We start from the raw sequence: 17,636 nt of genomic DNA on the forward strand, positions 1-17,636 counted from the left end.
GAGGAAGGGACATTCATCGACGAATGTTACAAGTGTACGGCGAACGCTGCATGTCTCTTGCAAGGGTTATGGCGTGGCACAAGCGCTTCAGGGAAGGACGGGCTTCGTTAGCCGATGATGCACGATCTGGAGCACCACACTGCATTACCGATGACATCGTCCAGCTGGTGGATGGACTCACTACCCAGGACTGCCGAGTGACAGTGAAAGCAGTAGCCGCTGGGGTCGGATCGAGCGTCGGAAGTGTTCACACCATCATGAAGGAACGACTACACATGCGCAAAGTGTGTGCCCAATGGGTGCCCCACAATCTTCAACCACACCAGGAAGCATGTCGAATGGCCCACTGTCTTGCTCATATGCAGCGCTATGTTTGGGGACGGAATGCGTTCCTGGTACGAGTGGTGGCTGGAGATGAGTCATGGTGGCATCACTTCGAACCAGAATCAAAACAACAAAGTCTCTAGTGGAAGCATCCAGGGTACCACCATAAAAAAAAGCCAAGGTCATCCATGCGAGTGCAGGAGAGGCTATGCTGACGTTCTTGTTTGACCAAGATTGCCCCCTCCTGACTCACTTCCTGCAGTGAATGCCCAGCGTTACTCGCAAACCTCGACCACGCTTCGCCACGCGATCAAATCAAAACGACCAGGCAATCTCACCCGTGGGGCCATTCTGCTCCACGGCAATGCAAAACCTCTTACGGCCAACATAGTCGCGGCACTCCTGCACAAATTCAAATGGGAGGTTCTCGGCCATCCTCCGTACAGCCTGGACCTCTCTCCTTGTAATTGCGCCTTTTTTGGTGCCCTTAAAAAGGCTCTGAGGGGCAAACGATTCACCTCGGATGACGACATCCAGCTGTATGTGCGGAGTTGGTTAACATCGCAACCCCGGGAATTTTATGAGACAGCCATTCACCACCTTGTGTCACAGTGGGACAAGTGTCTCTACAGCAAGGGTCAATACGTCTAACATACAGGTACTGGTTTCTGTAATTATAGCTCCAGCTCGTTTCTTTTTGAACCCCCCTTATATATCGAATGGTCAAAAGTAAGAGGAGAGGTTTGAGAGAGGATGCAACGATGATGGATAATAGTGACAAAAAGGTTAACAAAAAAGAGACACTGAAGATAGTGTGGAAGGAATACTTTGAACACTTGCTAAATCCGAACAGACTTTGAGTTGAGGATAATAGGCTAATGGTGAAAGAAGTAAACTCTGGTGGTAAAAGGGTCTGACATGGAAAGAAATGGAAAATGGCACTTGACAATATGAAAGGAAGAAAGGCGCCATGTGTGAAATTGTGAAGGCAGCAGGGAAAATTGGGAAACAGAGGCTGTATCGCGTGATGTGGGTGGCGCAGAATGAGAAGAAGACTCCAGAAGATTGGAAGAGGGCACTAATTGTCCCTATATTCAAGAAAGGGAGTGGGAAGGATTTTAGGAAACAAAGGGGAGTCACACTGATGCCACACTGTGCCAAGATATATGAAAAGATCCTGGAGAGCAAAATCCAAACAAGGATCGAGACCAAACAGAAAGGAACAGGATGGCTTCAGACCTGGGAGGTCAACCGTTGGCCTGATATCTACAGTGGGCAGCTCCAGGGGCACCAAAATGAATCTGGGGAAGGCTTTTCTCGTCATTGGATAGGTCTGTAGAAGAAGTGTCTGGAAAGATCTGGAAAGGAAAATGAGAAAGAGGTGACAAGTAGAGTGGAAGAGATGTGCTGTAGAAATCTGAGTTGTTTGAAAGTGTGGATTGAAAGGACAGACTGGTTCCAGCAATGCTTGGGTCTACAGTTATCAAACATCGACTAAAATTGTTTCACCAAAGTTATATATTATTTCATTTATTTTAAATGTAACCTAAAAGTCTCTGTGCTTCATGTTAACTCTTTCAGTGATCTCGCATGTCATATGCTTCCAGCGCACATATTTGTACCCCAAGACACTTTCGTCACTCCCAGCATTGTACAACGCTGTATGAAAGTTTGTGGTGGTGTTGCACTGCTGAAAATACATTATAATTGTGCAAACCAAATTTAAATATGGAACCACAGAAGTTGTTAGGCCTCTAAGGAGAGGCAACACGAAGAACAGTAGCTTTTTTCTATCTCTTTCAACAAAACTGAGGGTGAAAAAGCAATTTTGCAGTCACAACTGACGATGCATTAAAATAAAATTAAAACGTTTTAGGTCATAATATCTATTATAGTAGTAAAAGGTGTCCTAAACAAATACTGTTCTTTTAATTGCTTACAGGCCACAAAAACAAACACGTATCTTCTCTTATTCATTAAGCAAGTACAGTAGCTTTCATCACTCTTGAAATTGTTGATTATATCGGTCACATTTTCAAAGGCAGTTGGAAAGCTAATCTTGTTTGAAATTGAATGAGTCTCTATCAACTTCTGAAGTATCTTCAAAAATGTGTGTGAAATCTTGTGGGACTTAACTGCTAAGGTCATCAGTCCCTAAGCTTACACACTACTTAACCTAAATTATCCTAAGGACAAACACACACACCCATGCTCGAGGGAGGACTCGAACCTCCGCCGGGACCAGCCGCACAGTCTACGTCTGCAGCGCCTAAGGCTGCTCGGCTAATCCCGCGCGGCTCTGAAGTATCAAGACATGTTTTACAGTAATGGATGCCCGGAAATTAAAAATAGAAGAAAGTTGCTGTTGGAAGAGATCGTTAAGAGTCCATAATGAAATATGTAAATGTTCTCGGCCGGAAGTGTCAAGTATCAAAATATTCCGGGCTATTGTGCCGTGGCTGACTAAATTTCTTCGAGAAACGCAAATTTTCTTTCCGATCTGCGAATAAGTCACAGTGTTTATGAAGGTCCAGTTAACATCGTGGCTCACTATTGACTCAGTAGCAAGTCAGGTTGTGAATCGAACTTTCATAGAACCTGCAACCCTTTTTGAAGAAGTCATATGTATATGGTGACGAAACATTGACTTCAGCCACGAAATTCATTAAGCTACGGAACAATAGTCGGAAACATGTATGATGGGATGCACTCATTAACTCTCGGTCCCTCAAATCATGAAAATGATGCTGTTTCTACACTCAGCTTGGAAAAACGTCCAGTTTGCTACACTGTCCAGAACTTCCCCAAATACAATTGAACTGTAATAGTTATCACCTTTACATTAAATTCGAGTGAAGGAGTGTGTAACACCAAGACTGCAGGATGCATGGCACCTGCTACTGATACATTTTTGTTTTTTGCTGAAGTATATGTAAATATTTGTAATTTAAATGCTTTCTTTTAATAAGCAAGGGCATTGCTTCACTGTATGTGTACATTTAGGTAGAAGTCTGTTGGCGTTTCATTGTATTTATCTGTGTTTTACTGTGAAACTTATAAGCTCTGGGAAAAAGCCAAAGGAATTATTATTTGTATCGTCTAACAACGATAATAGCAGTGCTTAGCGTTGTAAAATCTTTGGGTAGGGAGCTGTTGCGCAGAGTGCGCGGAGAGAGCGAGAGACGGGTTCCAGCGCTTGTAGTGTGCGGAAGTGTGGTGTTAACGCTTTCGCAGTAGAGAGTACCATTTTCGGCGGCAACATGTACGCGCGCCGGCCAGATGTCTAAAGCAGGAGTACGGGCAGTGGACGGGCGGAAGAGGCTGCATTAATTACGATTGCCCGTTCCTATAATTAGCCATGCCTCCACAATATGCTACCGTCTTCAACAACAGCAGCAGTTCCAGCAACACAGTTTCTTCGTCGGCTCCGAGTTTCGTCGTATGCTCAGCACTGAATTAAGACTGTTCATTGGTAGAAGGTATTAACGGCTAACCCAGCACCACAACTGAATGTGATTTGATTGATAAGATTTATTTAAATAATGATCAGCTAAACTCAGGGTGATTGTGTCCTCATTGCCCCCAGACATTGTTACCAAGCAGGATCCTTGTTCCTTTTTTTCCTAATATGCTAACTGAGTGTCATAAGAAACAAATTGAATAGTTACAACCAGTTTATTAATGAATAATTTCTCTTTTTAAAAATTTTAGCCCCAGTCTACTTTCAATTAACTGTTGTACGACAGAGGCTTCAGTAAAGCAATTTCGTTTTTCAAGTTTGAGAATCAATCACTGGAAGAAAATTCAAATCTAAAGAAATGCACAAATTAAGAGTGCGGAAGTTTTATTTATTTTACATATAGCCTGGCGCACATGGCTGTTTGGTTTGGTATGTATTCTAGTAGTTAATTCTGTTCAAGTCAGTAAAAAAACTCAGTTGTTCAGACAATAATATGAAATCCAATTTGCAAAATAAGTAATGGCAAAGTAAAAAGTGCTTGCTTTTTTTCTAAATTTCTTTGATGACGTGCTGAGGTCACTGAAAGTCATTGTTCACGTAATGAATTTCAGTACTAACATACAGTTTAATTGCATATTTTCAAATCATTACTCGATTGCCTTTTTCAAAATTTAATGCAAAACATAACGTAAGAGTGTCTTCTCATTTTTCTTGATCATTACATACTCACTTAAAATTAGTGTAAAAAAAATTTTTAAAAAACGTGGCAACCTTTAGTTGCCACGTCAGTGTTTAATAGTACATGTTTCTCCTTCCCATCATCTTGTACAGGAATTTGGATGTAAATTGCCCTACTGGGCTGGCGACCGTTAATTACTTCCTTTTCGTTCATTAGTGTAACTTTTGAATTCATAATCAGTGATACACCTTTCTGTCTAGTGTTGTTCGTGAGTGAATGCACAAGATAACTTTCATTTTCCAACCTATTACTTACTTTATTTTTAGTAGACTTTCCATGAGAAGGGTCGGCTGTACACTGTCCTACTACTTATCGGTATCACTTCTTCGAGAAAGATAGCCTTATACAATTAGAAAAAATCAATTAGGCATACACGCGATCCACGGTCATATTTTATATCGCAAGCAGGATAGGCCGATTAGTAAGAGGAAGGTTACAAGTGAATGGACGGAAAACATAGCCCACAGATAATCTATTTGTTCAGGAAGTAAGGTAATTGAATGCATTCCAGTGTGCCCCCTGGAAGACAAATATAGACATATCGAAAAAGAGGAGAGAACAAAAGAGAGTAATACTGACGCCATCCAGTGTGTCTGCCTCCAGACGTTGTAGGAAGAGTTGGGCCCGAAGTGCAGCGTGGCGCCCACGTGGTCGACGCCCATGGAGGCGCCCGCGGCGGTGGTGAGCTTGCGGTTGCTGCGGCACTCCACCAGGTCGATCTCGCCGGAGGCTGGCCACCCGCCGTACTCGTTGCGCGCCGGCTTCAGCCAGATAGCTGCGGCACACACGAGCACATCGTACACTTCACTTTCACCGTCCGGCTCCCACCCTGCTGCCGGACTTCTGGTTGTACGTTACTCGGGTTATACACACTTGACACTTGTCAGGTGGGTAACTGTATACTACAGGTTGTCTCAAGCACGACGCGAGCAGAGCATGCGGCATAGCGAGGGGCCCGATATCGTATAGGCAAGTCGCCCTACCTGCTCCCGGCCCTTTTCTCGGACTTGCTAGTGGCGTATTCCTTTCAAACGTGACTGACTAGACTTGCTAGGAATGCACTTTAAAGAAATTAGGGAACATCGTAGGGCCACTTAGCTCTTCTGACTCGTGACTCAGATGCATCTGCTCACATAGCTGTGTACGAACACAGAGTGAAACGATTCAAAGTGACGCTAGTGCACCAGCAGTTAAATTCCGATACTTTTGATCAATATCGGTACTGAAACTGGCTATTGCAGTCTGCGCATGATGGGAGAAGGAAGGAAGAAAGATTAGGATTTAACGTCCCGTTAACGACGCGATCATTGGAGCTCGAGCTCGAATTGTTTTTATACTTATATGGATATGGTGTCTCTTCTTTCGGACATGTCCGAAAGTACAGGCACCATTGATGACCTGCAGCTGTCTAGAACGAAATTAGAATTACATTAATATCTTCAGCTGTTGACGGGCGTTGATATATATCAACGGGGAGAGGTGAAAATGTGTGCCCCGATCGGGACTCGAAACCGGGATCTCCTGCTTACATGGCAGACGCTCTATCCATCTTTTTTTTTTTTTTAATCTCATTTTGTTCGTTTTCGTTCGTTGTATCTGCTCGGGGCGGACGTCGAAAGACACCCATGTCAGTTCGTTGTTGATCCATTAACTCAGTTTTTTTTTTATTACAGAGGGCAGCTAGCCCTCTGACCAAACACGCTGAGTTACCGTGCCGGCATCCATCGGAGCCACCGAGGGCACAGAGGATAGCGCGACTGCGGGGACTATCTCGCTCACGCCTCCAGTGAGACCCACATTCCCACCTTGTATCTCCACACACTACATTCGTAGTGTCCCACCCCAACACACTCATTATTGGTGGAAGATATTCTTTCGAAGTCCCATAAGAGTTCGGGGAATATGTGTGCATCCGCACAGAAGAAGAAGGTCATGGCCGATATTGCCAGAACTATATACTTATATGAATATGGTGTCTGTTCTTTCGGACATGTCCGAAAGAAGAGACACCATATCCATATAAGTATATAAACAATTCGAGCTCGAGCTCCAATGATCGCGTCGTCGACGGGACGTTAAATCCTAATCTTTCTTTCTTCCTTCTCCCATCATGCGCACACTGCAATAGCTAGTTTCAGTACCGACATTGATCAAAAGTATCGGAATTGAACCGATGGTGCACTAGCGTCACTTTGTATCGTTTCACTTTGTGTTCGTACGCAGCTACGTGACTTGGAAGTAATGAGTGTGTGACACTACGAATGCAGTGTGTGGACATACAAGGTGGGAATGTGGGTCTCATGGGAGGCGTGCGCGAGATAGTCCCTGCAGTCGCACTATCCTGTGTGCCCTCCGTGGCTCAGATGGTAACAGGAGCGCCGTGGTCCCGTGGTTAGCGTGAGCAGCTGCGGAACAAGAGGTCCTTGGTTCAAGTCTTCCCTCGAGTGAAAAGTTTATGCCGGCACGGTAGCTCAGCGTGTTCGGTCAGAGGGCTAGCTGCCCTCTGTAATAAAACAAAAACTGAGTTAATGGATCAACAACGAACAGAAACGGGTGTCTTTCGACGTCCGCCCAGAGCAGATACAACGAACGAAAACGAACAAAATGAGATCCAAAAAAAAAAAAAAAAATGGATAGAGCGTCTGCCATGTAAGCAGGAGATCCCGGGTTCGAGTCCCGGTCGGGGCACACATTTTCACCTGTTCCCGCTGATATATATCAACGCCCGTCAACAGCTGAAGGTATTAATATAACTTTCGAATTTTTTTTTGTTAAGGAGGGGGAAGGAAATCAGCAGTACCCCATTAAAGGAACCATCCTGGTACATGTATGAAGTGATTTAGGAAACCATGGAAAACTTACGTCTAGCCAAAGGCGGACATGGATCTTTGTCCTCCAGAATGCGAGTCCATTCTGCTATCACCACTGCGCCACCTCGCTCGGTTCCATGATGGAGAGGTTGATCCGAAAATGCTAAATTTTTGTGATGATCCGAGGCTGCGTTTATTGGCTTATGTGAACTCTCAGTACAATCGACGTTGCAGTTCTGCAAGTCCTCATGAGCTATATCAAGAGCATCTGCATGATATAAAAGCAAGAGTGTGTGGAGTAATGACTGTAGTACGTATTATTACAGTAGTCTTCCATCATCAAATCAAAGTTTCTAACACCATAGTTCCCATCACCAGGAACACTTTATCATACTGTTATAAACGCATTGGAAGTATGTACTCTCGCACTACCCAGCGTGATATAACGATACGTGCTTTCATTAGTTGTTAAGCGTCTGAAAAAGGTTTACGGTACATTGTTCACATATAAGCTGCAGCAATCTACTCTCATTCAAGAGAGAGATGGTACAGTGGTTAGCCCACTGGACTGGTATACGAGAGGATGCCAGTTCAGATCACCTTCGGCCATCCTGATTCAGGTTTCCTGTGGTTTCCCTAAATCGCTGCAGGCAAACGCGAGAAAGGTTCCTATGAAAGGGCACAGCTGATTTCCTTCCCCATCCATCCTCCAATCTGAAGCCGTGCTCTGTCTCTAATGGCCTCGTCGTCGTCGGGAACCTGAACCATAATATTCTTTCACAAGTCCTTTTAGTGGACCACATAATATCCCACACCTCCATTCTGGTTCATCTTTGGTGCCTAATCTAGCTGTCCTTTTGGTTTGAATGAAACAAATCTGAAACAGGGAGAGTAAATTGGAGAACAACAGTAAGTCTCCCATGCATACATAGCGTATAACTTGCCTGCCTACCTCCAGTGCACCTCTGTCTCTGTTCTTACGTCATTATTGCTTATACAAAGGAATTTATTTTTAACTATCGCGTTCTCACCGTCACACTAACGCTGCAGTTATTAATAACAAGAAAAATAGCTGAGTTTCTGCCTTGAGTTGTGACAATACACACACCAAAGTTTCTCTCCTTAAAAATGTACCACAGGTTACACATTCCATTTAAGAGATGTGCAATGACTGTTTGACTAGTTGGCAAATGGGCCTAGGAAAACTGAAAAGATCCTATTTCTATCTCCTTCCTTCGTTTCACTTAATTGTGTGTCTAGGTCTACATAAAACCAATATTCAAGTTTCCAATAGACCTACTTCCATCAGCCCAAAAGTACAGATAGAATCATTATAGCCGTTTTCAACCTTAACATGTCCCGGTCAACGAAGTACACTACCCTCACTCCACCACCTCACGTTCATGGCTTTAAGTCTATCAGGAATGACTAAGGAACTGGAGTAAAAGCATAAGAGTGGAAGTGAAGAAGAAGTCGAAACCTCCCTTAGTGGTAGATCAAGTAGATGTAGAATTTTACATGAAAATGAAACTCAGGCAGCTTCGACATTGAGTCAAAACATTATCACTGGTAATTAGTTACGTAACGTAGGAGCAGGTATCTTGAGGTACTTTTTGATACACCAGTAATTATTACAAAGGGTAGTGTTGCATTATTGAATGCACCTACCTGTATCAACAGTAGTGACAGTGGTAAGAATTTAAAAGATTCAGCACACACACATCTCGTGACGAGCGCGAAGCAGTTAAGTCTGTGGTTTCCACATGCAACAAAAGTGACGCAGCAAGCAGCAGGGGGGGGGGGGGGGGTGATACAGCAGAAGTGCTGATGCAGCCATTTCCACATGCACCTGTCAAGACTCTAGTGGCATCGTTTTCAATAATGCGTACCAAATTTTAGAGTTACGTCCTGTGCCGGTGCACAAAAAATATCCTGTAATATATACACTGAGGTGACAAAGGTCATGGGATATCTCCTTATGTCGTGCCGGGCATCCTTTTGTTTGGGGTAGTGCAGTAACTCGATGTGACATGGGCTCAACAAGTCTTTGGAAGTGCCGTACAGAAATAATGAGTCATGTGCCTCTATAGCCGTCCATAATTAGGGAAGTATTGTCGGTGCAGGATTTTGTACACAAACTGATCTTTCGATTATGTCGCATAAATGTTCGATGGGATTCATGTCGGGCGATCTTGGTGGCCAAATTATTCGCTCGAATGTTCTTCAAGCCAATCCCGGGCAACTGTGGCCAGGTGACATGCCGTATTGTCATCCACAAAAATTCCATCTTTGCTTGGGAACATAAAGTCCATGAATGGCTGCATATGGTCTCAAAATAGCAGAACATAAACATTTCCAATCAATGATCGGTTCAGTTGGACCAGAGCACCCAGTCCATTCCATTTGAATAAAGCCAACACCATTAAGGATCCACCAACGACTTGCCTTCTTGGCAACTTGCGTCCGTGTCTTCATGGAATGGGCGCCACACTCGAACGCTAGCATCAGCTGTTACCAGGAGAAATCGGGACTTATCTGACCAGGCCACGGTTACCCAGTCGTCCAGGGCCCAATCCATATAGTTTCGAGCCCAGGAGGCGCCGCAAGCGATGTCGTGCTGTTAGCAAACGCACTCGCATCGGTCGGCTCCTGCCGTAGTCCATTGACGCCAAATTTCGCAGCACTGTCCTAACGGATAAGTACGTCCCATATTGATTTCTGCCTTAATTTCACGCACTGTTGTTTGTTAGCGTTGACAGTTCTACGAAAACGCTGCTGCTCTCTGTCGTTAAGCGAAGGCCGTCGGCTACTACGTTGTCCGTGGTGAGACGTAATGCCTGAAATTTGGTGATCTCGGCACACACTTGACACTGTGGATTTCGGAATACTGAGTTCCCTAACGATTTACGAAATGGAATGTCCCACGCGTCTAGCTGCAACTACCATTCCGCGTGCAAAGTCTATTAATTTACGTCTGCGGTCATACGTCGGAAACCTTTTCACATGAATCATCTGGGTACAAATGACAGCACTGCCCTTTTATATTTTGTGTACGCTATACCACCGCCATCTGTATATGTACATATCCCCATCCCACGACTTTGTCACCTCAGTGCATTTTGCGGTTGGATATTCATATTTCCTTTTAAAATATTAAAAACAGTCTTGATCGCAACTTTTAATTTTTATTGGAGTGACTGGTTTCGATTCTATTTAAGAACCAGCTTCAGCCCCTAAAAAATATGTTACCAGATATAGGGAACGTTATAATAGTAAGTATACATAACAAAATGTAGAACTAGTAAATAAATATGCCAAAAACGGTGGGTGGGCTCCGTGGAGCAAGTTGCGCCGACCCTCGACGCTGGAATAACTGCTAATGGGACAAGGAGGGAATGGTTATTAAATTCGCTTCGTCACGCCCACCGTCCTGAGTGTGACATCATTGCTAGCCAATCAGAAAGACATCTATGATTAGGTAAGCACAAGAAGTAGATTAGAAAGTGCGTTATAGTTAAATTACATCGTAACATCATTATAAATGATTATTCATAATAAAATATAAACTATAAAGGTTACTTGATTTAAGATCAGCTAAAAGTATGCTCTCTTAAATAGAATCGAAACCGGTCACCCCAATAAAAATAAAAACTTGAGATCAAAACTGTTTTTAACCTCTAAATGAGAAATTTAAAGATAGCTGATAATGTTTCCAAAAATTTCATATTTCCATATTAAAACCCACTGCCAGCTATATTGTCACCAGAAACTTTAGTTCGTTCCTTACTCGGTGTTTAACCAACAAGGAAAGTGGATACAACGGTAGCGCTCCGAAATTCAGCCACGAGGTGGCAGTCGAATAAGATTCCTCTGTGGTAACTTTTAGCGTCGTGGCTAAAACTGGCGTCTCAGGAATCTGGGTGTTCCGACACTAACTTCGGTGACGCCACTCGAGTGGCGGCCGAATGGTGTCACTTTAGTTGCGTGTGTAGAGCCGTCTTTAAAGCTGTTGCCGGCGCCAGTGTGGCAGCGGCAGGCTACTCACCGGGCCAGAGCCAGTCGCCGCGGGGCATCTTGGCGCGCACCTCGATGCGGCCGTAGCGGAAGGAGAAGGACTTGATGGTGCGGATGCGCGCCGACTGTAGTGGCGTCACGATGTCGCTGCCGGCCTTCCTGCACACACACCACCACAAGCATATGAGTCTCCACCAAAGTTCAGAGGTATAGGAAAATTTAAATCACCCAGCGTATATTCAAAGCAGCAACGTGGAAGCGTGGCAAAGATTAACTTAGATGTAGCTTCAGGCACAGGCCGACAGAGAGAATATGTACTGACAACCCAACATTTGCTGTTTATGAGGAGCAATCGCTTCAACCCTTACTTGCTGTCTGGGATCTTTTTAGACCCCAAGGCTCTTTTAACTACAAAGAAACAGAATGAGATTTTCACTCTTCAGCGGAGTGTGCGCTGATATGAAACTTCCTGGCAGATTAAAACTGTGTGCCGGACCGAGACTCGAAATCGGGACCGTTGCCTTTCGCGGGCAAATGCTCTACCATTTGAGCTACCCAAGCACGACTCACGACCCGCCCTCACAGCTTCACTTCTGCCAATATTTCGTCTCCTACCTACAAACTTCACAGAAGATCTCTTGCGAAGATGGTAGAGCACTTGCCCGCGAAAGGCAAAGGTCCTGAGTTCGAGTCTCGGTCCGGCACACAGTTTTAATCTGCCAGGAAGTTACAAAGAAACAGTTTTAACATACGTGTAGGAATAGCATCGTCCAGATATGCTTTTTATGGACTGTTTATTATAACCGGGCAAAATATTTCTGGTTATGCCACGGTTCGTAGTACAATGATTTGAAATTTTTGCAGTTGCATCGGGCAATACGACAGGTATACAACATGTGATTTTCCGTGTTATACACCCGCGGAAAAAAATTGCAGTATCAAGAAATAATTAATATAGAGCAATAAAATTTTGGTAATACATTTGTCTGGGCAACATATATAAGTGGTTAACATTGCAAGATCACAGTTTAATGTAAGCGCACGATAAGCCACTGTGAATGTGAAATGTTTGACAATTAATAACCAATGAAGCCGCCAGAATGTTGAATCCAAGCTTGAAAACGTACATGCATTATGTTGTACAGGTACTGGACGTCACATGGAGTTCCATGCCTGTTGCACTTGGTTGCCCAGTAGTGTTGGTTGTGGACGACACCGGAGTTACGCATCGATATAACTGACGATGGCAGAAGTAAAGAAGTAGCAGGCTGGAAACAGCAAGGTAAAGCTTTTCTAAAAACGCTTACATCGAAAATAACTTTAAGTGTCCGATGCTGTTTTCTGAAAATATTGTGCGTGTGTGTGTGTGTGTGTGTGTGTGTAGCCCTATCTGGAAGAAACGTGGATGATTGATAAACAGTGCAGAGCAAAGCAGAACAGAAGCTACTAAAATGCGAATTTACAGAAGTAATTTCGAAGGGTTCGTCCACTAACTAACGAAGAGTACTGCATAGGTTTCGGTGAGAAAAGTGTTTTGTGACTCTTAATCACTAAAAGAAGGGATAGGATGACAGAAAGCATTCTGCGGACCAAGGAATAGTTAATCTGAACATGACGGAAATGTTTTCTTCGAGGGAGAGGGGGGGGGGGCAGGGGAAATGAAGGCAGGTGTGAGCATTTAAAAGGGAGATTAAGTCAGACTCAAGTGGATGACAACAAGAACAACAACACGCTAATCAGAGAGAGTAAAATGGTCTTCCGATTTCCCTAAAATGATTGTAGTAATATCTTACCTGTTTGGTGTCTTATGTAATTTGTGTATTCATCAGAGAATTTACTATAGTCAGCAAGAGTCAAACGGTTTGTGATGGAATACGATTGTTATCGGAAGTGTAATAGAACGGAGGTCTCTGGCTTTCGCTTTCCCTTGTATCGACGGTACTGATTTATCACGATGAACGTATCAGTCTTTCATAGTTTTAATTGGCAGAGTACTCTTCAGTTGAAATTTAGGCATTCGAGTTCGTATTAAGAAAGAATTAAGTATATCAACATCTTAGTGATATTGATATTGCACGGGGCGGTAATTGTGATGACAATGGATTGCCGGCCGGAGTGGCCGCGCGGTTCTAGGCGCTACACTACAGTCTGGAGCCGAGCGACCGCTACGGTCGCAGGTTCGAATCCTGCCTCGGGCATGGATGTGTGTGATACACTTAGGTTAGTTAGGTTTAATTAGTTCTAAGTTCTAGGCGACTGATGACCTCAGAAGTTAAGTGGCATGTGCTCAGAGCCATTTTTTTGACAATGGATTCGCAATCGCAAGTTTACTCGTTATTCCTACGGCACTAGAGGTAATTATGGGATGATCATTTGTTAATGGTTGTACTCTATTATCTTTCCAACCCTTGTCAGATCCTGAAACTCCTCCTCCCGCACAGGCCATGAAGGCCAAAAGGTCCCGACTGGCCGCCGTGTCATCCTCATCCACAGGCGTCACTGGATGCGGATATGGAGGGGCACGTGGTCAGCATACCGCTCTCCCGGCCGTAGGTCAGTTTTCGAGACCGGAGCCGCTACTTCTCAATCAAGTAGCTCCTCAGTTTGCCTCACAAGGGCTGAGTGCACCCCGCTTGCCAACAGTGCTCGGCAGACCGGATGGTCACCCGTCCAAGTGCTAGCCCAGCCCGACAGCGCTTAACTTCGGTGATCTGACGGGAAACGGTGTTACCACAGCGGCAAGGCCGTTGGCAAATCCTGAATCTAGTCCATCTATATTTACAGAGTCCTCAAGGGGACTTAAATTGTAACATTCATTGTTTTTTTTCTTCTGGCATTCGGGGCATGACGAATAGAAATCATTGCCATGAAATCTCGATTCAGTTTTTGAAATCGCCCCGACCTTTAAAATAAATTATTCATTCATTTTAAGCGATTTAATGGAGCCGCGGAAATCCCAAATCTAGATAAGTGTATCGGTAACTGAATCCAATTGCTCCCGAAAGCCAGTCGTATGACTTAACCGCTGCACATCCTCATCTTTGGAGGCGAGACGGAACACATCTCCTCGGATGTCTCTGCGACACGCATCGTACATCGATGGTCGCTGCCCGCCTCCAAGGAACGAGACATGGTGTACCTCGTTAAAAACGACGTAGGTCTTTGAGTGTCCGATCTGTATGGCGTTCTCTGTGATTGTGGCAGGGTCTATACAGGCCAAACTGTTCGCACTGTTCCTGAGAGTTGTGTTGACAACACGAGACACATTAAACAAGGGAGCTTGCGAAGTCGACCGTGGATGGATATTGCCCGGAGAACTGGCACAAAAAACAGTTTGAAAAGACGAGTCTTGGCTCCTGCGTCACCATATAGGGATTCCATTGTAAAGGAAGCAGCTGAGATAAGAATAAACGGCTACAGTTTCAGTCGAGACCAAGGGTGCACACTTAGTGGAGCATAGGGGTGGGCTCTGAATATCGTGCGAATGAAAGGACGGTGCTTGACGCTTGTAGGGAGACGGGAGCGACATTTTCAAACGTGGCGCCGGATCCTCGCGCTACATGACATCACTCGGTCCCACGCGAGACCCCACGAGGACAGGCAGTGGCGCTTACGTCACAGCACGTGACCCTGCAACTCTTGTCTGACGAGCGCCAGCAGCCGTCTCCGGAGGGGAACGAGTATTTCAGACGACTTTAATAATTCTTGGCTGTACGCCTAAAATGCATGCGAGCTGTCGATAGCCCATGACAAAGTTAAGACCTTTATTGTAAGAACAAAGTAGCGTAACATAAATTGGTATCAGCGTACACTCCACTGGCGTTATGTAAACAATCACACAGGCTGTAGCTGAGCCGCTCCGCAATGTCCTTTCTTCCAGACGTGCTAGTCCCACAAGTTATGCAAGAAAACGTCTGTGAAGTTTGTAAGGCAGGAGATGAGGTGTAGGAAGAAGTAAAGCTGTGAGGACGGGTCACGAGCCGTGCTCGGTTAGCTCGGTGGTACCGGAACTGTAGCTCAGCGTCTTCAGTCAGGTGACTGGCCACACATTGCGATAAAAATACTGAGTGAAGTTTTCAACGATGAACTTGAAGAGATGCTATATCTGCACAGGACTACTAACGAAAAGCTAACGAAGAAACGGATCGGCCGGCCGGAGTGGCGGAGCGGTACTAGGCGCTGCAGTCCGGAACCGCGCGACCGCTACGGTCACAGGTTCGAATCCTGCCTCGGGCATGGATGTGTGTGATGTCCTTAGGTTAGTTAGGTTTAAATAGTTCTAAGTTCTAGGGAACTGATGACCTCAGAAGTTAAGTCCCATAGTGCTCAGAGCCATTTGAACCACTTTTTTATTCCAAACGGATCGAAAAAGAAAGAAAATAAGAATGGCGAAGGACCAGGTTTGAGTCCCAGACCGGCACACAGTTGTAATCCGCCAAGAGTTTCAAACCAGCGTACACTCTGCTGGAGAGTGAAAGATCATTCTGGATAAAATGGAATATTCCCTCTGATATACCACCGCCAAACACTCTGTACAACTTGCTCCCGAAATCCAGCGACAAAATTTGGGAGCTTGTTCATTTTCTGAGTACATAGTCCTCAGTGGCTCAGTAAACTGTGACAATCTAACTATGGTCTATTTAGTTTGTTGCTCCAATACCTTTTTTTTCTGTGAAAATACCTTCACAACAGCGAAAAAGCTTGTAACATGCAATCATCATAACATGGGAAATTTGATTTCTCATTGGTCCCATGCACAAATGCAGAAGTTCTGCTATACGGTTGCACTCATTGTGGAAACTTTTCAAAAGAGGGGTTTTATATCGCTCTTCCATTACATTCAACGTATCGATACATGAGGTGTATATCAGCCCAACCTTCACCGGTAACCCTATCTGTATTGCTGTGTGTCATTATTGACGTACAACTAAGACTGATGGAAAAATAAACTCGTGGTAGAACCGAGCATTACTGAGCGCTAGCTTGAGGGAAAAAAGTAAATTAGACATACTGTTGTCAACAGCAAGGACAATGAGTGAAGAGAACAAGTTTGTTTCCAGACAAGATATGCAGTGCATTCTGCCAACGTTTGCACTGTTGTATGGATATTTTATTCAATACAAAGTGTACATTGTTCAAGAAATAGTGTGGAACCATGGATTAAACACACTGAAGATTGTATGAGCTTTGTATTCATTACTATGAATCGTATCGTATAGCACTTATCAACCCATAAAAGCATTTTCACAAATATTATAAAGACCAAAACTCAAAAAGTAAATAGTTTTCTCAAAGAATAAATATTTTCTCTAATTTGTGTAATATTTTTCAAATCAATAAGTACCCTGTACTATACACTTTATAAAGCAGTTGGTGATCTTCCTCAGGTAACAAGCTATCTCCATATCAAATTTCATCTAATCAGTTCAACCGGTTGGTCATGGAAACGTAACAGACAGGGTTACTTTGACATTTATAATATTAGTATGGATGAAACTTTCAGTTACGGTATCTCGTTTCGATGACTGATTTTGATGAAGTTTATGAAGTGCTCCAAGCTATGCTCAAGTTAGCTGTAAAACCGCAATGAAAATCCGTTGAGTAGTTTTGGAGATTAGCGTGTTCCAACAGAGAAACAGACAAATACGACTGTTTTACATAAAACTTTAGCCCGCATCTCGTGGTCGTGCGGTAGCGTTCTCGCTTCCCACGCCCGGGTTCCCGGGTTCGATTCCCGGCGGGGTCAGGGATTTTCTCTGCCTTCGTGATGGCTGGGTGTTGTGTGCTGTCCTTAGGTTAGTTAGGTTTAAGTAGTTCTAAGTTCTAGGGGACTAATGACCACAGCAGTTGAGTCCCATAGTGCTCAGAGCCATTTGAACCTTTTTGAACATAAAACTTTAAATCACTGTTTCTTTGTTTCGGTTTTCCGATTTTGATGAAATAAAGACTGTATGGTGCCCCAAGCTATACCCGAGTTACTTGCGAAAACCCCCTGCTAATTCGTCCTGTACTTTTGGAGGAACGTGTTCAAACAGACAGACACGACAGATTTATTATTAGTACAGATCGATATACGTCAAAAGCAATCCATAAAATTTGAGCACGCCGGTGACTGGACAATAAATGTCGAACGTAAGATCTTGGATATAGCAAAGGAAGTACTGAAGAAAGACTGAAGCACGCTCGCACAATATTTTCGCAAATGGAAACTTCAAGTTACCCCTACCAAAACGGAGGTCATGTGTTTCCTCTAAAACAATAGATTGGCCAACCAGAAAGTTACAGTATA

At 44.1% G+C, this 17,636-nt stretch overlaps 1 protein-coding gene across 1 annotated transcript in view; it reads right to left on the reverse strand.

Annotated features, from left to right (window-relative positions):
* LOC124594538 (beta-1,3-glucan-binding protein-like) overlaps window positions 1-17,636 on the reverse strand; it is a 286,026-nt gene that overhangs the window by 27,944 nt on the left and 240,446 nt on the right. The window contains exons 3-4 of the mRNA XM_047132914.1: window positions 11,379-11,506; window positions 5,103-5,298 (exon numbers count right to left, since the gene is read on the reverse strand). Coding sequence (XP_046988870.1) covers window positions 5,103-5,298; window positions 11,379-11,506 — 324 coding nt within the window. The remainder of the gene's footprint in view (window positions 1-5,102; window positions 5,299-11,378; window positions 11,507-17,636) is intronic.

This window comes from Schistocerca americana, chromosome 1 (genome assembly GCF_021461395.2).
Source record: "Schistocerca americana isolate TAMUIC-IGC-003095 chromosome 1, iqSchAmer2.1, whole genome shotgun sequence".
Classification (NCBI taxonomy): domain Eukaryota; kingdom Metazoa; phylum Arthropoda; class Insecta; order Orthoptera; family Acrididae; genus Schistocerca; species Schistocerca americana.